The sequence below is a fragment of the Heliconius melpomene genome, chromosome 19 (genome assembly GCF_056956725.1).
Source record: "Heliconius melpomene rosina isolate 202511_hmr_F chromosome 19, ASM5695672v1, whole genome shotgun sequence".
Classification (NCBI taxonomy): domain Eukaryota; kingdom Metazoa; phylum Arthropoda; class Insecta; order Lepidoptera; family Nymphalidae; genus Heliconius; species Heliconius melpomene.
The window spans coordinates 7,226,801-7,254,601 of NC_140407.1; the positions used below are offsets into that span (position 1 = coordinate 7,226,801).

At 34.1% G+C, this 27,801-nt stretch overlaps 1 protein-coding gene across 1 annotated transcript in view; it reads right to left on the reverse strand.

Annotated features, from left to right (window-relative positions):
* Window positions 1-1,536: 1,536 nt before the first annotated feature.
* The window catches only part of chm (lysine acetyltransferase chameau), a 29,592-nt gene continuing 3,327 nt past the window's right edge, over window positions 1,537-27,801 (reverse strand). Inside the window, exons 5-11 of the mRNA XM_085203816.1 lie at window positions 27,283-27,476; window positions 26,328-26,524; window positions 25,864-26,041; window positions 25,394-25,588; window positions 8,246-8,339; window positions 6,170-6,423; window positions 1,537-5,959 (exon numbers count right to left, since the gene is read on the reverse strand). Of these exons, the coding sequence (XP_085059942.1) occupies window positions 5,864-5,959; window positions 6,170-6,423; window positions 8,246-8,339; window positions 25,394-25,588; window positions 25,864-26,041; window positions 26,328-26,524; window positions 27,283-27,476 (1,208 nt within the window). The 3' untranslated portion in view covers window positions 1,537-5,863. The remainder of the gene's footprint in view (window positions 5,960-6,169; window positions 6,424-8,245; window positions 8,340-25,393; window positions 25,589-25,863; window positions 26,042-26,327; window positions 26,525-27,282; window positions 27,477-27,801) is intronic.

Here is a 27,801-nt window from a genome sequence, read left to right on the forward strand (position 1 = left end):
GAATGATGTGATTGATTGTGATTATGTTCGCTCAACATTTATCGCTTGTTCGCTCAACATTTATCGCTTGTTCGCTCAACATTATGTTCTACAATCAGACATTGTCGTTATAAGTACCAGAGAAATAATATAATTTAAATGAAATGATTTTCGCCATCGGGAATTGAACCCACAATCATCAAAATTAAGAGTTGGATGATATCGCATGGCGCACGTCGGTGTCTACTCGTATCGTATATGAGGGGTGTATTGTACCCGTAAATATAATAAATTGCATACGATTACGAATACTTATATGAATAATGCATAAAGGCGGTATTTGTTAAAATGTGTTAATTACGTAAATTTTTAACTATTCAGTTCATATTTTTAATTTATTACGTTATCTCTTGTTATCTAAAGTATACATTGTAAATGATAGGTAGGTATAAGGAGACCTCGTGGCACTCGAAGAAATGAATTCATTCACTCTCCCGAGTGGGAATATAATGGGAATTATGCTTATTTCAATGAAAAACATGGTCTCCATCTGGTAACAAGACAAAACGCGGTGTCGAGTTCCGCCACTCAACACGCAATGTCTCAAAAATGTATACCCTGCTATATGCGGGATGACGGATTAGGTACCTATAATATGTATGTGTCATTTATGGTTAAATAAATAATAAAATTTTTAGGCAAAGGGAACCTGGAAACCTAATGTACACTGCGCTTCCATTACAACAGTCAAGTCACACATTTCAAACAAATTCTGGTGGCATAGCGTGTTGAGTGGCGGATCTTAATTTCGCGTTTTGCCTCGTTACCAGAGCGAGGAAAAGAAAATATTAAAAATATTTTTTGGTCGAGTCGGAATCGAACCCACAATCTGTCGCGTTTACATTCGCATGCTTGTGCCCCTGCGTCGTGAGTTTTGACTTTTATTGTATGAGCTAGCTATTTGCTTCAATACGTGTAGAAAAAATGTTCTAATAGCGATACTTGCTTTTGACTCGCTGGGAAAAGTTAGTTTGATAAACCAAAGGTGTGTGAGACTAAAAAAATGCATCTCAAAAAAACGTTAATTAATTTAACAGTTAATAGAACAGTTAAGTAGAATACATAATTTTATTCTATATCTGTACGTGCGTGGGTTCCGCCTCTACACTCTATGCTTGAGTAGATGCCGATAAATACAGTGCTTTGTGGACCGTACATGCCCACTTTCTTACTAAAATGTATAAAAAATAATTATAAATTGTATAAATTTAAATATATAGAGATTTTTTTTTCAGCAATTTATAAGTAAAAAAAATATATATAACTTCACGAATATGGTATCATTATTATTGTTAGAGTTCCGTACCTCAACAAAATGCTTATAGGATCACTTTGCCCGCATGTCCATCTGTCAGGACCATTTATCTCGAGATCGAGTGGAGGTACATACATGGGGGTAGGAAAAAGGGGAGCTGGCTGTGCTGTGAAAACCCCAGAAGTTTTACTTATAAAAAAGTTGCTCCGAAAATAAAATAAAAACAATAAAAAGCAGAAACAGAATTTGACACTATATTTCATAACACAGAAAACAATATGGAATAATTCATAATTATTATTTACATATAATTAATGTAAAAAGAGTATACAAAAATAATAAATACCCTAAGTAATAATTTAATTTTAAACATTTAATACGTTTTAAATTTCATAATTTAAATATTTATATATTTTAATTTAATTTAAAATAACAATCAAATTATTAAAAATTATTGACATGAATCTTTAAGAACGTAGTTTTTTTTGATTGATCGACTCCATTAAGACATTATTTGTGAATAGATAAAATCATTTCGTATATAAATAAGAAATCTAGAAATTATTATACAAAAAAACTGTAAGACATACTTAACCCTAATAATTTTTATTACAGTATACATAACACATTTATCACAAATAAATCTTTACTCATTTTAAACTGGCAACATTATATTCAAAATTCAATTAGACTATTTATGTAATTGCTTAAATAATAAAAAAGTACTCACTTCTGAGTATTAAGTTCATAAAAAAACATAAGTAAATAAAATATATTTACAAAAATCTATACTAATTTTACCAAAAACACCAATTTTATTTCTAATACATAAAATCTATCATATTAATTTATATTACATCATTTTTGTATAATATATGCATGCATTCACTATATATAGTTAGTCAATAATATCATTATTTTTTTCTTTTTATTAAATTTAATTTAAAATTGATTTTCTAGCGTTACTAAGTATTTTTTTAATAAAATAAAAAGAAATCATTGACCAACTATAAGTCATACGTTTAAGATTAAAGATCTATTCTATATCTATTAATCTTTCTTAAAAAAAATCTAAATTTAGAATTAAATGCAATTTGACTTATTTACATTTTTTTTTCGATTATAATTAATCTTACATAATGAAATGTCAAGAGATTAAACTATTCATAACATTTATATCCAAAAGTTGTAAGTTATAATAAAATTCATATACTTAATTAAGAAATATTTTTTCAATAAAAACATGTTGTTACATTAACAAAAATAAGGAATGATTATAGAAATAAAAGTATTACGCGATGTCAATTGTAATAAAAAAATTATACATATTTTGTATCAGAGTCAAAATCAATAAAGAAGTCAATAAGTGGTTAAATATTGTAAGTCTATTATTTAATAGCTTAGACACAGATACGATATATCTATATATAAATTTAAAAATGTTCACCATAATTGAATGTTCTAAATAAATATTAAAAATGATATTGAACCTTAAAATATACCTCAGGCTGCATCCCACATTTGGCAGGGTAGGCAGAGGGAACTTCGAGACTTAGGGACAGTTTCACCACTGGCTGATAAGGTTCCCGACAGCCTTATCTGTCAGACAAGCTATAATTTTTGGTTTCACTGGTCACAATATCTAGTAGATACACATTTGACACATGCATTTCATTTTTACATACTTATTTGTAATTTAAAATGTAGAAAGTCATATGATTTGTTACCTACTATCTTTATTCGTAACCGGTGAAACTGGCAGTTAAATAACTCATTTCCCTGAGCACGATGAGCAGGAATCGAACTCACAACCGATGCATTCACAAACAGCCTCTGTGCCGCTGCCCAATGACGGCCTCTTTTAAAATAGTAATTAAATCTATTTATTTATTTTTATTCCTAGTTCTCTCATATTGCAAGGTAGACAGAGAAAAAACGTGTGTTAAATCACTCTGTTCTAGTATTTTCACACACTTAATTCAACATTTTGTCTGGTACCTAAGTCACTTTACTACTTAATTTTACTAAATTAAATACTAAATATTTACAATGTGTACAAAAGTTTACATATTATTACTTTTTATATATACAATGCAACTAGTTATATAGATATGTTTTATTTAATTTGAAATATCGCTTATTTAGTGCTTAACAATGATGTGAAAAAATAAAAATACGTCATTGTTGCCCCAAACGAGAGACACGTTAAGATAACAAAGCATGGAAATATAGGTTAATTACGAACAATATATTGATTCTGAATAAAATACATATAAACTATATGGATATATTACTAAAGAGATATGACTAAAACAAATTTTACTAACAAGAAAGCAAACAAACATGATAAGTAACATATTTGTATTAACGCACACATAATATGCAAAATTCAGCTTAGGCCTCGTGGACTGTATAATGTATATAACTGAATGGACTGAAAAATCATAGAATCAAACAACTGATCATATTTCAATTGAATTAATAATACTATTACAGATGTAACTTATACCTAATAAATATAATTATATATCTATATCATATATTTATTTCCTAACCATAAGATAATATTTACAAAAGTCATAAATTAACTTAGTTAAAAATAATAAAATAAATTTAATTATATTATTTAATGCATTTAATTACAATTATAATATATCACTAAAATTCTCATTTATACATAAAGAATGCTCCGCATTCACATTTATTTTTTAATTCCTCAATAATTTATGTAGAACACGAAACGGTCGCATAAAGATTGCTACGACTATTTTTATAACAGAACTATAGAACTTTCTAGAACTATTTTGAACTCTTCATCGTGTATCCTAAAAACACAAAGTTATATCCTTATAATAAAGGCAATTTCATATTGAAAAAATGAAAATAGACGAATTTGAACATGCATCAATTGAATACTGTTAAAGACTTTTTGACAATAGTATAGTAGGTACAAATCCTACCGCATTCATATTTTACAAAACATAATTATTGAAATAAATTTTATTATTGATTTCTTATGATTATTAATTCAATTAATGCAAAATCACCATTATTATGCTTAAGTGCCATCACAAGGTAATAAGTGTAATACATAAGCCTTTAAATAAAATAATAAAAGAATAACAGTTAAAAGTTACAACATAATAAATAAAATACAAAAAAATATTTATTACAAATTTGTCATACCACTGTCTGATAAGTTCCTGTTAATTTATTCGGCAGATAATAGATTAAGTAAAAAGCCAGCTCTAAATTAAATAATTCCTATACAATAATAAACTATAAAACACAAATAACTTTACATGCATACATAAATGGATTAATTGACACCAATATTTGTTACAGATTATATAATAAAATTCCAAGTAATTTTTGATCTGGAACTTGTACAATTAAAAGTTAAAATTTAAAAAAAAACATTTATTATACAGTGCTTACTATTCTACCAAAAAAATCCTACGTGATATTAATGTATTGAATTGGTTGCAGTCGATTCTAACTCGAGAAACTAATGATCCTTTTTAGCTGTATTCTGCACATAGCATATCGGCAGAGGGAACCTGGGAACTTGGAGTGAAGACACTCCGTTCCCTACTTTTCGAAGAGCATTGCGTTCTGAGTGGTGGTGCATTTAATTGTCTCAAGTGGCAATCGAACCCACAACCTTCGTGTTTACAGTCTTACGCTGGTGCCTCTGTGCCACGATGGCATATTTTAAACGGACAACTATTAAGTAATATTTTTATAGCCTAAAAAAGATTTCGTTTTGATCGAATTAAGTTAGTATGTTCTAAATCAGATATACAAAGAGGACAGTCACGTCCTTTTTCTTTTATTTAGCCGGATAAATTTGGGTGTGAATTAACAGAAACTTATGAACGCTATGGTAATTTTTAAATTATCTATTGCTAGTGGAGAAATAATCTAATACTAGTAAAAGATAATTTACTACCTATATACAAATACATTGTTATAGAATTGGTACTTTATATATTTAAATTTATTATTTTAAATAAATACCTATATTTAAATTAACTGTACAGAACAAGATGACGACACAAATTAAAAAAAAAACTAAATTATAATAATGTCATAATAATATTATTAATATCTAAATAATCATTAATTTTATATAACACACATTTTCATGTCCATATTTTAAAATCTTATGGATAGTATAGAATAATAAATAACTAAGTTGCTTGCCCTTAAGAAAAAATCTTAATTTAGACTTACAATTAAAATTAATTAAACAATTAATTGTAAAAAAACTCGCAAAACCTTTCTTCCAATATGAAAACCTCAAAATTTTCACTCATCCATAAAGTCCGAACTAAATAAAATAGATCTTTAGTAGTCTAAGGGTGAACTGACGTAAAATCCAATCCAAAATATGAAAATCTAAATTCACTATAGAATATAGATAAAACCTCCAGCCACTCAGTCAACCATATATAGTCCGAATCACCCACTAAGCGTCCCTTAGAACAGCGAACGTCCGTTGGCGCTGGGCGGGCGCGGCGTGCGCGGCGCGAGCGCGGGGCGCGGGCGGCGCGGGGGGGCGCGGCGTCAGCGGGCCGCGCCCCCGCCCGCCCACCACCGCAGGCACGCGGGGTCCACGCAGCGCGCGCGCACCGCGCGGCGCGTCGCCTCCTCCAGTACCTCCTAGTGGATTAGATGAACATTTTCATCATAATTTCATTATATCACCTTCTTTTATACAAATTTCATATCTCATCATATACGTATACTTAGGTAAATAATTAACTGAAAGTATTCCTTCTTCCAAATTTAGATACACTAATGAAATTACGCGTTATTTAAATAATAATACCAATAAAATATAAATAAATAAAAATACAAAAATAAACCCACCTGTTTCTTCAAGACAATGTGCTTTCCCTTCCAATACTTCATTAATCCTCGTTCTTGCAACGTCGACACTATGTCCGACGACGCGATCGCCAAGTCCTTACTTAAATCGCGTATACATAGTGTGGGGCCGGGGGCAGAGCATAGTCTCTTAAGTAAGGCCTCCTTCCAGTATGAACGGTAGGATATCAACCCCAGATCAGATAACGGCGTCTCTGGAGATCCGACCTTACCTTCAACTTTTGTGAGAAGATAACCTGTATAACGAGATATAAGTCGGTGGGTATACATATGTATGTCACGTCATAAACATAGAATAAATATATACACAAAATTTTAAGCTTTTTAAGTAGATAAATAAGAATATCCTGCAGATCCTACTGATGGTAGCAGATAATCATTATATCTATTCTTATTTTAATTTTTGCATATTTATTATTAAGACATGTTAATTTACAAAGTCAATGTTGAACTTTTAATGAAAATAGGACATGTTATTTTAAACAGAAAATGGAAATCGAATCTACAACCAACATGTCTATCAATGTATCATATGTTTAATATATATGCGAGTATTAAAGTGAAAATTTAAATAAACATAATTTCATGTCAACGTCAAATATTCAAAGCTCCACATAAGCTTTACACGACAACTAGTGAAAGTAAATTTTGAATATTGTACACAATTGTTACATTTCAAAACAAAATTGTTAATTTATAAATGACAACTTATAAAGGATTTTTAATTTTCCCATGAAAATAGTATTTTCTAGTTTAATTTATTTTATATAGCAATACAAAATTCCTTCTGATTGAAGAAGAGATATTTTTTTTAAATAAAGAACTTTCAGGTCATAATGTGGACTAAAAATTAAAAATATATGAAAAGAGGACACTCCGACTCTTTCATAATTCTCTGTATGTTGCTAGATTCGAACTCATCTCATAAACAGAACCAATTGTAAATACAGTAATTAATAATTGAAGACATGCACAATACACATGCACGCATTTAACACAACTGAAAGACCAAATATAGCATCAAAGAGAAGTCTAAACGGAAAAAAAATGAAAACAGAAGATTCCCACTTCTTTCATTCTCTTTCCACGTCAAAAAATCAACAAGATCCGAACCCACGACCACCCAATAAACAACCAAAGACCCAAATTAGTGTAGACGAAGCGTAAACGCAACAAATAAATAATTAACACGGCTATCAAAATTCCGGGCGCGCGGGGGGTGTCTCCAGTCTAGACTGCAGACGGATCTATATTGCATTGCATCGATCGGGGGTGAACGCCCGGCACGCCGGCACAACAAACGTATGACCGCTGGAGGTGGATCTGGATCACTATATAACTGGTCTTCTTGTTATTTACTCCTTTTACATTTTTATTTATTTTATCTATATATTTTTTTATCTGTATATAGCGGGTAATGCATTTTCCCAAGTGGGAATCGAACCCATAACCGTCGTGTACAGCCACCACTGCGCCACGACAGCTTCGATTTACTTTTTCCACCTATATACAATTTTTTTCACCAATAGTGAGTATATGGGTTGCCAAAACTACGCCGGCGTAGTATATATAAATATAAAGGTAAATCGGGATCAGCATATAGTTACGTAGTCTTCTACTTATTTATATCATATATTTATATAGCACGTGGGTATATATCACCACTAGGTATCCCAGCCTGGAATAAGGCTGGAACAACGTTGAAGTAAGCAATTTGGTCATTTCCAACGTAGAGAAAGCCTGGTGTGAGCTCTTCGCAATTAGACCGCCATGCTTGGCTGGACTTGGTTAGTGTCAGAGCTACGCCCGTATCCTTGCTTACCTGCGTTAGTGCATACGCGTTGCACTATCACTAGGTACTGTATATTTAGTATTATGGTTCTTATTAAAATCGAAATCGAATGTATTTAAGACGAAAAATATTAAATACAATATTTAAAAAAACTTCAAACCAATAATAAAAAATACTATCATCATTTCCAAATATTTTCATAGAATATAATTGTTAATATGTAATAATTGAATAAATAAATAAAATTATTTGTTGATTGCACTTACTGAAATCTATAAGAAGTCGACCGTAGCCCTGCCTCTGGTATGGTGGCAGCGTCAGAATACACGACACGTTGTAATTGAGAAAAGAGTTCTTTTCCTGCGGACGAAGAAAGACAAGAATACAACTGTAGCTATAAGGATGATACAAATAAAGGTAATTGTAGTAAGAGAGTGAGTAATAGAAGGAACTGGCAACACATACAATTCCTTCATCTTCATCCCAGGGTTAGAGTCAAACACTCCGATGTCTCTGACTAACTTCGTTGTTCTTATTTCGTCGATCTCTGCATATCTCTTGCCTTCCGGAAGGTGCAAATGCTTTTTACGTGACCTTCCTACAGTATTTAATAATAATAATAATTACCACTCAAAAAATTCTGTTCTCTATTCTATTATTCAAAATCAAACATTTCTGATGAACAGAACACTGAATCGTCGAAAGTACATAAAGCTAGCACTTTCCGAAAGGAAGGCAGTTCTGTTGAGAAGAGCCGGCAACATTCTAAACATTTGCTCCTATATCGTTTTAATACAAACAAACACACCAATGGAAAATCTCGAAAATTGGGCAAATGTAGGCTAGGGAGTGTTTTAACACTAGGTCTCTCTACCTACCCTGCAGGATACAGTAGAAAAAGTTTAAATTAATTATGATTCAATAAATCGCCTGAAGCTTTCCTCTTAATTGGCATATGCAGAGTGCAGTGCCGTAGATGAAAAAATTAAACCATAACATAATTGACGGGCGACGAAATCCGAACACAATATTTGCATTAAGAATATAAATATTCAACAGAACAAAGGGCAAAGTTGTAATAATAAGAAAATTAGACGCAAAAAGTCTGAATTCATTTCAATTTACCCTTTTTAATTTTTTACCCTTTTTTTTTCATTTTTTTGAAATGATTTACGTAAATCTATTAAATCATAGATATTTTTATCTCTTTACATTCTGGGCCCAAAAATGTATGGAATCGTTCAGTCTCCTTTATTATACTTAAACTATATATCTAACAGCCCTTTCATTTTTGAGACTAAATTATTAAAAGAAGTAATTTTTAGTTTGACGTTTTGAATAGGTTTCCATTTAACAGTCCATAGGTCAATCGTGTTGAAGTGGCGATGATTATAAATTATTATCAGTTCCACTCATTTAATCCGTCACTCAAATAAAAAAAGACAGAGAGTCTTAACACTAGGTACTCTTTCCCAAACAAATCCTGTACCTATGGTAGAGGATAAAGCGTGAGCTGCAATAACACATCGCTAGGCGGTAGACAATTGGTCTCTTATAAGATAAATGATAAATACAAAGTTTTGAAGGTCATCGAACCCGTCTGCAGCGGACAAATCTGAAAATCTGATTCGTCGATCCGACGTCCTGATCCGATAAAAGCTAAAAGGTATTGGGCAAAAGCTGAGTAACTATAGATGCCGGAACGTGGTGTAGGGTTGTCAAGTAGTTTGTAATAAAATATTATATATACTACGAAATAAGTATGTCCATTTGAATTAAAACAACCCTTCTATTATTATAAATTTGCAAGAAACTTTCGAAATATGTTTTGTTGAAATTAACTAATTGCAACACTGAATAACGCCATCTATCTTTATAAATGTCAAAAACAATGACTTGTCTGTCGATAATTTTTTTCATATACTGTAATTTGTATTGCTGTCTGTTTACTAAGTAAATTAAATAATATTGTGTTCTGGAGTTATATTTTCTTATAAATTACTTTAACATTCCATTAGGTTATGGGCAAATAATGTCCGAAAGTAAATACGAAATATAATTCGATACAAAACTGCTGTGATTAAATTGGATTCAATTTCATAACCTCGCAATCGGCCATTACCGGCGTGTTTGTTTCCTTCTTCAACATATTCTTTGACGAAAAGTACATTAAAAATGGTGTCACAAATATCAATGGGCACAATTGAGAAACTCATTGGAAGAGAAAACTACCAAAGTTGGAAATTTGCCGTCAAGAACTATCTGGAACATGAAGAATTGTGGCAGGAAATTGAACCTGATGCGGGTTATCAATCCGACAGCAAGAAAAATACGAAAGCAAGATCGAAAATAATACTTTTGATAGATCCAGTTAATTATGTTCACGTTCAAGAAGCTACAACAGCGAAACAAGTATGGATAAAACTCGAAAAAGTATTTGATGACTCTGGGCTCAGTCGAAAAGTAGGTTTACTAAGAGATCTGATCACCACCAACTTGGAAAATTGCTCGAGTGTTGAGGAATATGTCAACAAGGTAATGTCAACAGCTCATAAGTTACGGAATATCAACTTTGTGGTAGGAGATGAGTGGCTTGGTACATTGCTGCTTGCTGGCCTCCCTGATTACTACAAACCGATGATAATGGCTTTAGAGAGCTCTGGTGTGGCTATTACTGCCGATTATGTCAAAACCAAGTTGCTACAAGAGGTTAAGGTATCAGATTCTGTTGCTTACTATTCAAAGGCCAAGGCTTACAATAAACAAAATGTGTCAAAGTTTTCACAGAATAATTCACATAACCAAACACAAGAAAAAAGGCAACCCAAAGGCCCACGGTGCTATGTATGTAATAAGTATGGGCATATGAGTAAAGATTGCTATTTTAAAGACAAAAAAAAGGGTTCGTCAAACACAGATAATTCAAAAATTAATGGTTATTATGCTGCTTTTCCAGTTTCTGCTAAATTGGATGGAAACTGCTGGTATGTGGATTCTGGAGCATCTCTGCATATGTGCAATAATGAGAATTGGATGTATGATGTTACTCCATGTACAATCAATAACATCAAGGTGGCAGATAATAAAATAGTGCCAGTAAAAGGCAGTGGCAATGTGGATTTCCAGATAAGAGACTCAGATGGCACATTACAGACAATACAGGTTAGAAATGTTCTATTTGTACCCACACTATCAGTTAATTTACTTTCTGTAAGTCAAATGATAAATAATGGCTGTGAAGTGAAATTCGAGAGAGATGGTTGTCAAATTTATAAGAATAATAAATTAGTATTGACAGCTCTGCATCGCAATAACATGTATATAGTAAATAATGTTTCTGAAGCACCGGCATTGCTATCAACAGTGAATGAGCAAGATATAAATTTATGGCATCAAAGGATGGGCCATCTAAATTTCACTGACTTACAGAAAATAACAGAAAGTGCAGAAGGGGTTGAATTATTAAAAAAAGGTAATCAAGTTTGTACAACTTGTTTAGAAGGTAAAATGAGTAGACAACCGTTCAAAAATACTGGCACTAGAGCTTCTGAATTGCTCCAATTAATTCACTCTGATGTTTGTGGTCCGATGGAGACAAGTTCTGTTGGAGGTGCCAGATATTATGTTACTTTCATAGATGATTATAGCAGGAAGGTATTTGTCTATTTCATGAAAAATAAGTCTGAGACTTTAGAGAAATTCAAAGAATTCAAGAGTTTAGTAGAAAATGAAATAAATAAAAAAATAAAGACATTGCGCTCCGATAACGGAAGAGAATATATAAATAACGAATTTAAATTGTTTCTGTGTAAAACTGGTATTCAGCATCAAACAACTAACCCATATACGCCTGAGCAAAACGGCATGGCAGAGAGAATGAATCGCACATTAGTAGAGAGAGCTAAATGTTTAATTTTGAATTCCAGATTACAAAAATATTTTTGGGCTGAAGCGGTTTCAACAGCGGCTTATATTGTAAATCGTTCACCAACAAAAGCTTTGGAATACAAGACACCATATGAAATGTGGACTGGTAAAAAACCAAATTTGAATAACATGAAAATTTTTGGTTGTCATGCAATGGTTCATGTGCCAAAAGAAAAGAGACAAAAATGGGATTCAAAAGCTGTCAAAATGATATTTGTGGGTTATTGTGAACATACAAAAGGTTACAGATTGTATGATATGAGTAAAAAACAAATATACAAGAGCAGAGATGTTGTTTTCCTGGAACACACAGTCAAAAACAATTGTGTTATAATGCCGCTTACTACATTGCAACAACAGGAAGCTACTGAACTAGAATCTGATACCGATACTTTTGTAAATGAAAGTTCTGAAGAAGACAAATTGTTTGACGCCACCAGTGAATTGTCAAACTCAGAGTCAGATAATAGTGACCCAGATTACACACCAGAGAGTTTCGAAGAGGAAGAAACAATGCCCTTTAGAAATATGACTTTAAGGCCAAGGAATAAACCTACTACATTTTTTTGTCATGATGAGAAGCCAACTGATTCAGCAATATTATTAAAGGAACCAGAAACTGTGGAAGAAGCTCTTTCAGGTTCAAAAGCAAAAGAGTGGAAAGATGCCATGGATAGTGAATATGAATCACTCCTTCAGAATAATACATGGACATTAGTTATTTTGTCATTGGGACCAGTAAATCATTTTATTGGTTGGAGAATAACTCAGAATGAGGCCAGAGACCAAATACATATTGATCAGACTGCCTATATAAAAAAAATTCTACAGAGATTCCATATGACAGATTGCAATGCAGTTCATTCACCATGTGATCTTAGCTCTAAATTGATTAGCACAGGAGAGCAAGATAATATTGTTAAAAATGTCCCTTATCAAGAAGCAATTGGGAGTTTACTTTACCTATCACAGGGTACAAGACCAGATATATGTTTTATAGTAAACAAATTGAGCAGCTTCAATAACAAACCAGAAATGCAACACCAGCAGTAAAAAGAGTACTGCGGTATATAAAGGGCACAAAGGATTGTAAATTGATATTTAGTCAAAACAAAGAAGAGGAAAGAGTGTTTGGCTACAGTGATTCAGATTGGGCTTCAGATACTAACAGCCGGCGATCATGCACTGGCTACACATTTCTGTTTCAGGGTGCTTCAGTTTCATGGTGTTCTAAACGTCAGAACACAGTCGCATTATCAACCATGGAGGCAGAGTACATGGCATTAGCTACTGCCACACAAGAGGCTTTGTGGCTACGACATTTGGAGTCAGAATTGCAGTATAATATTTCAGTTGCACCTACCATAATTTACTGTGATAATCAAAGTGCAATTAAATTTACAGGCAATGATTCCTACTATGCACGAAGCAAACATATTGATATACGATATCATTTTCTTCGCGAAAGAGTCGCTAATCAGGAAATTGATCTCAAATATATTGGCACTCAGGAAATGGTTGCCGACATACTTACAAAACCAATTTCTCAAAAGAAGACTGAAGTTTTTTCTACAGCTATGGGTTTGCAATTAAGAAGAGGATGTTGAAATTAACTAATTGCAACACTGAATAACGCCATCTATCTTTATAAATGTCAAAAACAATGACTTGTCTGTCGATAATTTTTTTCATATACTGTAATTTGTATTGCTGTCTGTTTACTAAGTAAATTAAATAATATTGTGTTCTGGAGTTATATTTTCTTATAAATTACTTTAACATTCCATTATGTTTGTACAAAAACAACATGAGCACAGCAGCACATACGAACGTACTGGTAACACAGATGCAATAAAACAGTTCACATTCGCATGTTGGTACCAACCATCGCTGTTATGGCTATGAGAAATGTGTTAACGTAATAAATAGAATACATTTTTTATTTGTTGAATATGTTGAGAGACTGATTGGTGCTACCACATAAGTGATAGACAGAATAATAGACCACAAAAGCAGCTTAACGCTTTTCCCGCATATGTTATGTTAGATATGCTGAGAGACTGATTGGTGCTACCACATAAGTGATAGACAGAATAATAGACCACAAAAGCAGCTTAACGCTTTTCCCGCATATGTTATGTTAGATATGCTGAGAGACTGATTGGTGCTACCACACAAGTTATAGGCAGAATAATAAGCCACAAAAGCAGCTTAACGCTTTTCCCGCATATGTTATGTTAGATATGCTGAGAGACTGATTGGTGCTACCACATAAGTGATAGACAGAATAATAGACCACAAAAGCAGCTTAACGCTTTTCCCGCATATGTTATGTTAGATATGCTGAGAGACTGATTGGTGCTACCACACAAGTTATAGGCAGAATAATAAGCCACAAAAGCAGCTTAACGCTTTTCCCGCATATGTTATGTTAGATATGCTGAGAGACTGATTGGTGCTACCACATAAGTGATAGACAGAATAATAGACCACAAAAGCAGCTTAACGCTTTTCCCGCATATGTTATGTTAGATATGCTGAGAGACTGATTGGTGCTACCACACAAGTTATAGGCAGAATAATAAGCCACAAAAGCAGCTTAACGCTTTTCCCGCATATGTTATGTTAGATATGCTGAGAGACTGATTGGTGCTACCACATAAGTGATAGACAGAATAATAGACCACAAAAGCAGCTTAACTCTTTTCCCGCATATGTTATGTTAGATATGCTGAGAGACTGATTGGTGCTACCACATAAGTGATAGACAGAATAATAGACCACAAAAGCAGCTTAACGCTTTTCCCGCATATGTTATGTTGGATATGCTGAGAGACTGATTGGTGCTACCACACAAGTTATAGGCAGAATAATAAGCCACAAAAGCTTTTCCCGCATAACAGGGTAAGCGAGCCCATTTTCTTAAAAAATATTTTTTCGAGGTGGGATTGGCGGTACTTAACACCGAGCTACGTCTACCACTAAGGGGGAAATTAAAATAATAATAATAAAAACAATCATTCCCTAGATTGGGATCGAACTCACAAGCATCACTTTATAATCAGACGCTGTTCCATTGCGCTACGACGGTTTCTAATATTATGATACATTTCCTTTGTTATACGCAGAATGAAAGTCGATAAATTTTAACGTTAACATTTTTAAAAATTAAGTTACTTTTAATATGCTGACACCCCTGGAGTAGAACAACTGGTACCTGGCAGGTTTGCAATCGCTTTTCAATATAGTTTGGTTTTGAAACTAAATTAATAGGAAATATTTTATTATTTCCCTTTGTGATAAAAAGGCAATTATTTATATGACGAACCGTTGTCATAATAATGGCGATTATTACTATAACTCTTATTAATATATTTTTAGCTTCACGCTGTATCCCGTATATAATATTAGAAAGGTAGGCAGATTTAACATAGTATGAGGCAGTTCGTTCCCGCTTGTCGCCCAATTTTCCAGACATTGCGTGTGAAGAGGAGTAACTCAACGCCGCGCTTTGTGTTGGTACCAAAGCTAGAAAGTGAAATTAATACATTCCACTGGAAGGGAATCAAACCCACAGCTGTAGCGTTAACAACCAACCTATTGCTTTAATAAATGAACCAGCATTCCAATTTGTAATTCATAAATGTACTAATTTTATTAAAAATTAAAATAACTCTTCGAACTAAAATATAAAGAAGTTTCAACATAATTGCAAGACAACTAAAGTGATACTTGTTCGGCTAAAATAGAATAGAAATCTTTTAGGTAGCGAAGTTATCAGTAGCCCAGAACATCTAGGTAATCATATTAGGTCAATTGCTAATTTAGGTTATAACTAAGAAAAAGGAAGCCTTTAGAGGTCGTTGTTGTTGCAGGAGCACAGAATCTGCCTTCAGACGTGGCGGTTGTGGATACGATTCCCACTCGAAGGAATAAATTATTTTCATTTCCTCACTCTATCACCAAGACAACGCGCGGCGTTAAAGTCAAATTGGACAGAATCAGGTGATGAAGTGTCTTAACAATAAGTTCTCGCTGCCTACCCTGAGATTTGCAGGATAAAACGTGAAGCTTAAAATTTAGAAAAAGCGACAAACTACTTGTAGGCATTGTATGATGAATGGCGGAACTGAAACAGGGAAAATTGTTATAGAATAAAAAAAAATGTAATAAAAAATATACAGATTATATAAATATTTATATCACTAAAATAAATGAAAATTTCTATCTATATACGAACGCTTATAACTCAGTAATATATATGCGTACTTATAGGCATTTATCAATACATGAATAAACAAAGGCGTATCGGTTCACCTTCGCAAGGTCTAGACGCCCCCCACTAAAGAATGTAAAACTGGAAAGAACTTTCCAATTTCGGTACGCTGCCCGCGGCCCTTGGGGGTTCCTTAGGTTAGGGTGGATTGAAGTGGCATAAACACATGGTTTTATATGAAATTTACTGATAATTATTTTTTTCTTGTCTTATTACCCTTGCCTTATTATTTCAAAAAAACAACATACCTTATATAAGATTTTATATTTTAAAATCTTTTTATTGGTTTCGTTTTTAATTACAGTTTTAATATTACTAAAAAAATGTTAAAGTTAATAATATTATCTATGAAATCATAAATGAATACTTTCCTCTCTTATGAAATGTTGTTATATGTATTAGGCCATTATGATTATCTATAGATGTTTAAAACACTTGCTTTTATTTGTTAATTATAATTTCATATTCATTTCATTGTTTCTTATTAAAATTAGGTAAATTTAAAATATTTTTTCATCAAATTCAAGAAAAAAAGGCTAAAATTCTTATCTCAGTATCCTAACATCCGATGCCACTTCGCGATACCTCAAACGGCAAGTATACGACAAATATAATGAAGACTCTGAAGTCTGAACAGAATTTATTGCGTTACAGCCGCGCCGTCTAGACGTCTGCTAGCGTGTTTACATCGGAACAGGGATGTCCAGACAGCGGGCCGTAAAAAAATCAAAATCTAACGTCTACATATCTAAGAAGATATTTTTTTGTCTAGTTAAAGCAATCTGTTTTTGGTTTTGCGAACGAAATTGAGACATTGTTGAGTGGCGGATTTGAACGCCGCACATTGTCTTAATAAAGCAAGGACATCAAAACCGGATAGTGTCTAACTATCACAGTATGGCTTCTATATAATATTACATACCTACGTACAATTATACTCGTAAAATTCTCCTACACAAACTATAATAATTGTTTTTTTCGTGTAACACATAAAAAAATCAAAGATCAAATATATATAAATTTATAAAGAAATAATTCCAAGTTTCTATGTTTTTTTTTCTTGTAGTCTCATAATTTTGTTATAATTTGAATCGGCCCGCTAATGTACCAGCTTGGACAGCCCTGCATCAGTAAATTGTCACTGGGGTGCGAGAGGGTGAGATATTATATGTGAAACGCTCGTAATGCCCTTTGAGGGGACTCCGGTACTAATAATTTGGTAATGGTAGGTCTTTAAATTTAGATTTTTCCCTTTGCAATGTGATTATTAAGATACGTTTCTAATATATGGGGTAATACAGTTTTATTGTGCAATTTAGAACAATTTGATTATAGACGATGACTCATGAAAGTAAATTCTCATTCAATTTATTTTTCAGTTTAAGGCGTTTTTCGTTTTTTTTTTAGAAATAATACATTATCGCCATTTAATATATAATATCGTAGAATAAGTGTTTTTAGCTTCACGCCTTATTCCTAGCGGGGTAGCAAAAGAGAACGGAACTCCAAACGCTACGGTCTCTACATGAGATATGCAGAGACCGTAGCGTTTCGCCTCGTCTTCTGTCTCACAATCATGTCTTTATACATACCCTCGGTGGTCCTCGTGTCTTTTACGTGACCCTCCTCCACTATCATCGATATTGTGTTTTCGAAGGTCAACTAAGATCTCCCCTTGTCTTTCTTATCAACATAAATCTTTTATGCCAATCTTTCATCACTCCTTCGCTCGACATGCCTAATCCACCTGACCACGGTCTTCTTCATTCTCACCGTGATATCCTCGCTATTAATTTTGTGTGTCTCTTCATTGTGGATTCTGTCAGATTAACTGACTCTGCATATCCTACGAAGAAATCGCAACTCCACAGCATTCACTATTAATAGGTATGAAAATCAATTAACTTCGAATCTTTAGATTTGAGAAATGTCCCTAGTTCGACGAATCGTTAGTTTTTCCGCGATCAAGAAATAATGTAATAAGTAATTGTCTGATAGAATTTAATAGACTGTTTTGGGAAATTAATAATCAATAGTGTAGCAATTTATATTTCGTATTCAGAATGTTAAAAAATTTAGAAAAAGTTAAGAATTAGCGTCTCAGAAAAGTACCCACTACACCACGTTATCAAATAATAATAATATATAAATATTTAAAATAGAGAAGAATATATAGTAATAATTAATCAATTCACACAAAGTAAAACACAGGCGGGCACAGGTCAGGGGTTGTCAAAGATTCGGGAAGCGCCCCCGTGGCGGTTCGACGACCGGCTCGGCAGCCCCGTCTACCCGCCGTCTAGATCCAACGCTACGTGTTATATACTTACGAATATGTACAAACGTTCAATATGCCTGTCTGAGCTTAGGAAGAGGGAAATTATTTTTTTTGGTATTCGTTTATTTATTTTTAATATATTGGAATGAAAGAATTATAGAATTGAAAATCTTTGAGCTTTGAGAAGCAGTTCAAATAATAAGATGGTATATTTTATATAGTAAAGTGCGTTGAACTGCTATGACATATAATAAAACTGCAAGTCATGCACATAGTAGATATTTGAGAAAATCTGTTATTGGGAGTATTTATTATGTAATAGAATTCAAAACAATGTTTTTTTTGTATGTTTGTCGGTGCGTTTGAATCACGCTAATCTCAGAATCGGCTTAACCGGTTTAAATGCAGCTTTTACTGTTGTATTTTAGCAAACTACCCTTAACATTTACGATTATAAAATTAAAAAGTTATGTCAATATGAAAAGGACAATATTACCACAAATTATCAAGAACAACAAGAACTACGGGGGATACTCGTGAATGAACATTCATTCGTTTACTTTTCAATTACGCCCTAAAAATCTGCTATTTCGTCAATTTCATATTTTTCTAATTCCCATGTTTCATACCTCTCTATTATACAGTATTATTTTCTAAACTAAAAACTCATACAAAAAGAAAATACAAAAAAAAATCAAAAATTTAAACCGGAAATTCTAATACAGTTTCCGGTTATATCACCGTCCGGACGCCGGTAGGGGCGACGACCTTCGCTGTCTCGACGTCTGCTCTATATATACTGACTACCCGAGACACTTATCATACTACGTTATTATTGATTGTGCACTGTCTGACGAATGCGAATGTATTAATTGCTCGAATTTTCGTATGGATGCACTTTGCCAGTTTTTTTTTAAATATTTTAAACTATTTTTTACCTACAACTTCATTCAGTTTGTGTACGATGAAATACTTTTTCATTTCGTTCCTGAGATAAGCCTGTTTAAACAATGACTTGATATTAAGCTGCCTTTGCCTATCCTTGCTATTTATTTATTTACTTATATCTAGGGAAACACTCGGTCAATTAAGTTTCCACGGATTTATTACACATAAATCTAAAGGACAATTATAAACTATACGGAAAATCGCGTGAAGCTCCTATTTTTTCTAAGCTTCATAAAAGAAATGTGTTAGCAACACAAATATTGGCATATTACTAACGTTAAATAGAGACATAAAATATTATTACCAGCCACGTATTGGACTCGATGCCAAATACTGACTCTCATCTTATTTGATATTTTATTACCGTAACACTAATTTCACGGGATATCGCTTGATATTTTATGTGTACATACGAACATATACGTACATAAATGCCAAACATTATAAACCAAGCCGAACCATATCTAATAAACCAAGATAACTATTTTTAAATAATCAAATTAACTACGTATGATGAAATACATATGTATATATATACATATTTCAAATTTCATTATTTTTACGTCAATTTACATATACTTATATAATATAATTCTTTATCTATACATAAAGATATAAAGATAATTTATACAATATATCGTATATTAAAAAAAAAACAATAAATCTTAGCCCAATACAAAATTCGAACCCAAAACCATACAAAAACGAAACCCACACTCAACGCGGCATTCACAAATAAATAAACGTAAACATCGCTACGATAAGCTGTCGTAGTTCCAAGAAACGTACTACGGCGTAGCGTGCCTACGATCTGTCACATTACAGCCGTGGGTTCTACGGCGCTACGGCGCGGCGGTGCAGCGTAAATGAACGTAAAAATGTTGAACGAGATAATTTAAACCTTATATTTGTATATTTAAGATTTAGATTTTAATAGGGAATATTAAAGCTTTGTTTTCCTTCTGATATAATAGTTGATTGAAAGTGTAATAGTACGATAGGATTCTGTTGTATAATTTCTTTGCAAGTATTTATTACTAGCTTTACCCTGCGGTGTTGCTTGCGTGGCCAAATAGAACTTACTACATGTGCAAAATGTTGTTATGTAATATTGCCTATAGGCTAAAATTCTATAGCTTACATCAATAAATGGACTATCAAACACAAAAAAAATAACTCTCTTCAACTTTACAATTTAATTGATGTAGATATGGATATAAAATTTACCAAACTTTTGAAAGTCACAGTTAGATTTATAAAATTTTAATGCAAATGTTCGCCAAATAGACACTACTTCTTAGAGTCTATATGGCGAAGTATCTCTTTTGTTCTTCACTTTAAATCCACATATAGAAAGATCATATCTTATAGACAGATCGATACATTTTGACCCCAATTCGAAATCGAACCCGTAATCTATGAACAGACTGACCTATGAACTGGGCGACGACGACCTCATATAATAATTACAGTATGAAATTCCACGCATACGCTAAACGTTTCACTTTGATAGCTCAAAGGCTCTCTCCATTCTTTAATATCGGCCCTTCACGCGTACGGGGGAAATGTTTGAACTGCACTTTATCACTCTTGCACGGACGCTTGCCGGTTCTAATGTAGATTTAAACTAGTATTTCACCCGGTTTCAGTGTTTTTATTAAATTTAGTGTTAATATACTCTGTTTTTCGTAATACCGGGACCTCAACGACTGGGAAATGTAAACTTTTTAAATATATTCATTCTCCCGAACGGGATTCAAATTCACAACCATCGCGTCTATATTAAAAATTGGTTTGACTCTGTTATATTTTTAGTTACTTTTACAGAATATTAAATGTAATTCTATTCACATTTCTTATACGTATGTAACACCGGCCGAAAACGATTATAAATACATATATTTTAGATGTAAACATAAGATTTTGTCAATACATAAGTATACAAACAGAACGGATTTTTTAACAGAAGGTTCTTTTGCTTCCACCTTCAAGATAAAAAAATATTTTAATTTATTTATTATGCTGCTTCACGACGTCCGTTCCCTACATATTACAGGCATTACAGGCAGAGGAGACCTAGTGTTTAGATATTCCTTTCTCTATATTCCACTCAATTTTCAATGCATATTAAGTGGTGGAAATCAACGCCGCGCTCTGTCTCCTTACTAGAGCGTGGCAATTAAAATAAACTTCGAAGAATAATGAAAAAATCATTGACCCGAGTGGAAATAGAATCCACAACCGTCGCTTTTATATACACACAGTGCCGCCTCAAAAAAATATTTTAATTAATCTATTATATCGATACACTATGTACATAAAATTCTTAATAAAGAACCAACCCCCTTTCACCGGCAGACGCGATTCAAATCTATGCACCGACGCGTGTAATTGAAATTGAACAAATCGTACAATCCCATCTATATGAAAAGATTAACTTCGGAAACAAATTATAATATATTTTTTAATATTTACAAACTTATTTATTAATAAATATGACATCTACACTCGAAGAAATGAAATATTTGCTTTTGGCCACTCTGGATACTAATTCGGACGAAAAGCAAACAAAGGAGTGCCTTAACACTAGATACACTTAAATTGTATTAGTGTCTACTCTGCCTGTCTCAAAATATTATAGCAAAAACGATATTTTTTTAGTATTAATACTTATGAAATTTAATAAAGTGATAATTTGAATTTGCTTTAATTTTCCCATATTCATAACTTACTATGTTTAAAAATGACAAATACAAATTAATTGAACCCGTAACCATTGCCAAACAATCAAAAGACCTTAACAGACAGACAAAAGTTTTATTTAATCACACACACATAAACGAGCTCCCCCGAATATGCTGTGTCGTGTTCGCGCATATCGATTGTTTATTTTCGTCGCGTAGGTCAGTTATAGCGATCGTCTCGACTAGAGGCGAGACTGTATAACCTATATAGAGATAAACTGTATAGACTGTACGCTTATGCAGAGTAAGCAGAGGGAACCTGGGAACCTAGTGTTAGGACACTCCGTCCTACATTAAGGCACTTTTGTTGGCACGTTGTTTTCCTGCTAGACTAAAGTAAAGTAAAGAAAAGACTAATACTATATGCTCTCCACCCCACAAAATAAAAAAAAACAAAAGAAAACACAAAACTTGCCTAATATACACAACAAATCATGTCTCAATATTCACATTCAGTCGTTAGTTACACGCACCCCCATTCGCGTAGGTCAGTGCCGCGAACGCCGCGGTCGCCGCGAGCCCCAGACGGCTGTAGTGGTGTATAATTAAGATACTAGGGGGAGTTTATTATACATGTTTTGCGTATTTATTAGTAATTTGAAGTAATTTTTGTGTGATTATAGTAATTTTGTGTGATAATGCCGATTTGCATATATATTTTCTTTTTTATTAATTTCACGCATGTTTAGAACAGTTTTAAAGTTGATGAAGAAATTTTTACATATATAATATTTAATTTAGTACTTCACTTGCCAAAATAAAAAAGTAAATCTAATTAAAAATGCTAAATGATGAGAAAACAAATATACTTATGAAATAAATAAAATACCACGAATACAATTTAAACCTAAAACCACCATGTTTAGACTGACATATTAACTTCAAGCTATATATCACTTACCTTCCGTTCCGTTCCCCACTTTCCGCAAAATTTTCAAGAAACTATGTTTTGAGTGGCGGAACACAACGCCGCGCTATGTCTTGTTACCGGAGCAAGGAAATGAAAATAATTAATTACCCCGAGTAGGAATCGTACCCACAACCGTCACATTTAGAATCAGTCTATCACGACGACCTCATAAATGTTCGCAATAAATCACACATCAACATATTCACTCGTGAGTTACACGCACCCTATTCGCGTAGGTCAGTGCCGCAAGCGCCGCGGGCCCCAGACGACTGTATAATTTAGATAGGGGGAAGTTTGTGAAGATTTTAAGTTTTTTTTTTAGTATATTTGAGGCAATTTGAGTGTTATTATGGACGTTAATTCAGTGTGATTATATAGATTTGATTAAGTGTTTTCATCTTCGGGGATCCCCTACCCCCTTTTGTTAGGTAGAGGAAGAGAACCTTATGAAACATGTAGATCGTTCCCCACTTTTCGTTCATTTAAAAACATTACGTATTAGGTTATAAAAAACCCTAAATTATATCTACATATACATATAATAAAACTGTAACTAATCGCTGATTGAAATGATTTCACACCATCGCAATACCCATATGGCAGAATAGGGCAGGGCAGGGCAATACATAACAAGGTATAAATCAGACATCAAACAAGCGCGTCTAGGCGTACAATAAAACAAAAAGTCACCCCCCACCCCCTATATCTACCCCCAACCCTCCCATCCCCTAGTACCTGTCGACCCCCCGGGGCGTGTCCGGCCAACGACCCCACAGCTGACGCGCCTGAATGGTAGTACGGCGTATATGTTTATAAACGAGGAAAAACTTTAATGAGTGCACGTTTTCGATTACTATGTTATGTTAGGCTCGGTCATTTAATCTATATTATAAAGCTGAAGAGATTGTTTGGTTGAATGAGCAAATCTCAGGAACTGCTGGTTTGAATTAAAAAATATTTTTAATATTGGTTAGTCTATTCACCCAGCAAGGCTCAAGTTATATTATATTGGTAATAATCACGACGTAGCCCACTGTGCCTGAGGTTACTTAACTAGGATACTTAGACCGTATCGTGCCGCATGGGTCAGTGAGACGGAATAATTAAAAGCTAGCACAAGTCCAAAAAGCCAGAAAGTGGAGAACTAAAACGTTTATAATTTTCTTTGAAATAATGAAAATTGCAGTAATATATCCTGCAATTCGGACAAATAACATAGGTAATATTTTAATTTAAACAGTAAATGTATTCATACAAATGTCTAAAGTTTTGAGCAATGAATTGAAAATAGTCTAATGGTGAAAAACCGTTACTTGATATTTTTTCATGGAGGCATTCCCATTTATGAAGCGTATTTTGATTTATGTTTTAAAAAGAGTCATTTGAATAGTGACAATTATAAGAGTATTTAATTAAAAGAAAAATAAAGTCAAAAGTTTAAGGAAAGCAATAAATACGTTAAGTTATTTAGAGCAAGTAAAATTTATCTGGTAGAAAAATGTAACTGTAACAATTTTCCACCACCTAATAATATGAGATCATCAGTATAAGCACAAGTCATGTAAAAAGGACAAGCTCCACATCGTAGTACAAAGATTTATATTAAATACTAGCGGCCCGCCCGCGGCTTCGCCTGCGTGAACTACGTTATTATTAATTTCTGTCTCCATGAGTACCTACGTCCTACAAGTGCCGTCCATGCAAAATTTGAGACTCCTAGCAATTGGAGTAACAAAGTTTCATACAAACTTTCAACCCCAAAAACAACCCCTTAAAAGTCGAATATTACAAATTCCCGAGCACCTACGTCCGTCCGTAAGTAACTCCTATGCAAAATTTCAGATTCCTAGCACAGGTAGTTTCTGAGATTTTGTGATGAGTGACCTTTCAATTTTATATATATAGATTTCACGCCTGATGATTCATTAGGGATTGTTAGCTCCCTTAGATTTGTCCCCAGTCGCGACTTCATGTCGCGGCTGGTTTGCTTAGCATAGGTGAAATCCCAGTCCGCTCGACGGCCGCAAGCCGAGGTTCGAGTCCCGCAGGGGGCGCCCTTACAGTCGTCGACTTCCTCACAGGCAGCCACTTAGTGCTTGCATTTCTTCAGGGACAGAGTACCCTCTTTCCTACCCAACCGGTGTCGCTGTAAAAGCCAATAGGGCTAACAGCATTATCCACATGTTCGAAAAAAAAAAAAGATGATGATTTATTGTAATCGGGGTCTTGTGACAGCATCTGACTACAAACGCGACGGTTGTTGAATCGATTCCTACTTGCTAGAATTTAATTACGCGATATACTATAACCCAAAAAATATCCACCACTCACCTTACTAAAATACCCGACAATATGGCATCCCTCAGTATCGGCACAAGTCATCACGTAGAACAGGAAAGGCTCCACGTCGTAGTACAAAGTCTTGTGGTCGAGGAAGAACTTAGCGAGGAGACAGAGTTGCTGACAATAGTGCTTGTGCTTGCGGCCGTCCACCTGCCACACCGAGAGATTGTCTTTTCTATATACCTGTCGATAGAAAATCACATTTACGGACAGGTAAAAAAAGTCGATGTCTCTGATTTTGGTTATTTTTTAATATACGTGTATACGGGTACCCATATACCTATATGGGTCCTCAACACCATAATATTTTGATAGTTTTGGGGTTTCAATGTCGTGAGTGACAGGTGGATTCACTTTCAAATTTTACCTAGTATTAATAACTGACAGTATTTTAGTTAATAATATTAAATTATAAAATAAGTAATAAATCCAAGCATGTTTCCATCAGTGTGACTCACCTCGTCCCCGGGCGGGTGTCTCCACACGCACTTGGCGCGGTGCCGAGCGGCGCCCGCGGCGCATTGCTGGTGGTTAAGACAGAACTCGCACACGAACAGTCTAGGTACGCGCGCCGCCGACCCCGGGTACGGAGACTGGTACCACACCTCCATCATGTATTTCCCCATCACTACGTATCTGTTGGCAAAGTTAATATATCCTTATATAACTTTCACTTATATTGTCAAAATTCAACATTTTGTATATTCAAATCGACTTTATGAATAAACATCATTAACATCGGTTTAGAAAACAGCTCCGCTAAGAAGAGCTGGCAACAAAATCGGAAATTGCTATTTTATATAAATTTAGTTACAATTTTATTATTAGCTAATTGAGAGCCAGATAAACACTCCGTTCCCTAACCCTTAGTTTCCCACGAAACGTGAAAAACACGCAAAGCTATAACAAATGATTTACTTACCTAGTTCCTTTATCCGTAGATATATCGCCAAGTTCCTCCTCAATTTTCACGGCGGCCAAGGCCTGAGCATCTCGAAACAGCCTCAGGTCGTAATCTGGTGCAAAACCTTCTAGAACTGGCTCTCTTTCCTCTCCTAACTCTTCGTTTGATGGCATCGAACGTAGTTCCTGGCTGCCTTTCCATTTTGATCTCATGTCCTGGTGGGAAATGAAGGGGAAAATATTACTGGTACTATTTATTTTATAATAAAAGATAAATTTTGAGGAAAATCACTAATATTACGTACTAAGTATGTGACGCGATCGCGTCGCGTCGCGCGATGTACAGTGTGTGACGCGATCGTGGAATCACAAATTCTCAAATATCTGTCGAACCATTGCAAATCTTAAAAAACATACATGGGAATGAAATGGATAGGTACTGAGGTCTTCTGCCCATAGACAAACGTTGATCTGCGATTGCGTTCCACCCTATATATGTTATTCAATATTAATATATTATTCAATATTAATAATATTAATATATTGAATAACTCCCATGTATAATTTCTCTTTTATATATTTGCATATTTACCTGTATTATATATTATCCTGTACTTGATTTTATGATACACGTCTAGCTGTATAAGATAATTGTTTATCTAGACATGTTAATCTGGCGTTCACTTTAATTTGAGCTGAAATACAAAAAAAAAACTCGATGCTGTCATCAGTCAGTCGCTCACAGTGTGTGACTGTAAGCTACGGTTGTGGGTTCGATTTTGCATCCTGGGGAAAAACTAATTTAATCATTCCCTCAATAGAATTCAGCAACTGGACATTCTCGAAACTTGGGCTATGCTGGAGGAACGGAGTGTCTTAACATTGAGTTTTCTGCCAGGCTTCAATTATGCTATATGTAGGATACAACGCAACCAATAATAGTACAGAAAACAAATATAAAACCCGCCACTAACCTTGACTTTAAGCTGGTACGCCCTCTGCTCGATAGTGGGCATGGCGCGCGGGCGCTGCTGCAGCGCGGCCAGCGCTCGCCGCCGCGTGTTGGCGGCCGCCGCCCGCTCCTCCGCCGCCGCTACGCACCACGCGCCCGTCACGTTATGGTACGTGGGGCACGCCGTGAACGTGAAGTGGCGGGACGACTTGCCACCTACACAATACAGACAACGAAAATAGTATGTCGGTTTATAGTGCATTTTTTATTGACTTTAAGGGACATTTTGGAAAAGGTAGTGTTTAAGAACGTCTGCGCGAGCACCTACAGCGTTTGTAGGGAGAAACGAAAGATAGCCGTATCACTACTATCTTCCGTTTCCTCTTCGTTCGTACTCCAAAATCATTTAGGAAGACTGCTAAAATCTTTTATGAACATTAAGAGGAAACGGTTTGGAAGCGCCTTCAGTCCCATCAAGCTGTCAACATGAAGTATCAAAAAGATTTACCACTTATAAGTCCCAAACGGAGAATCTATTATG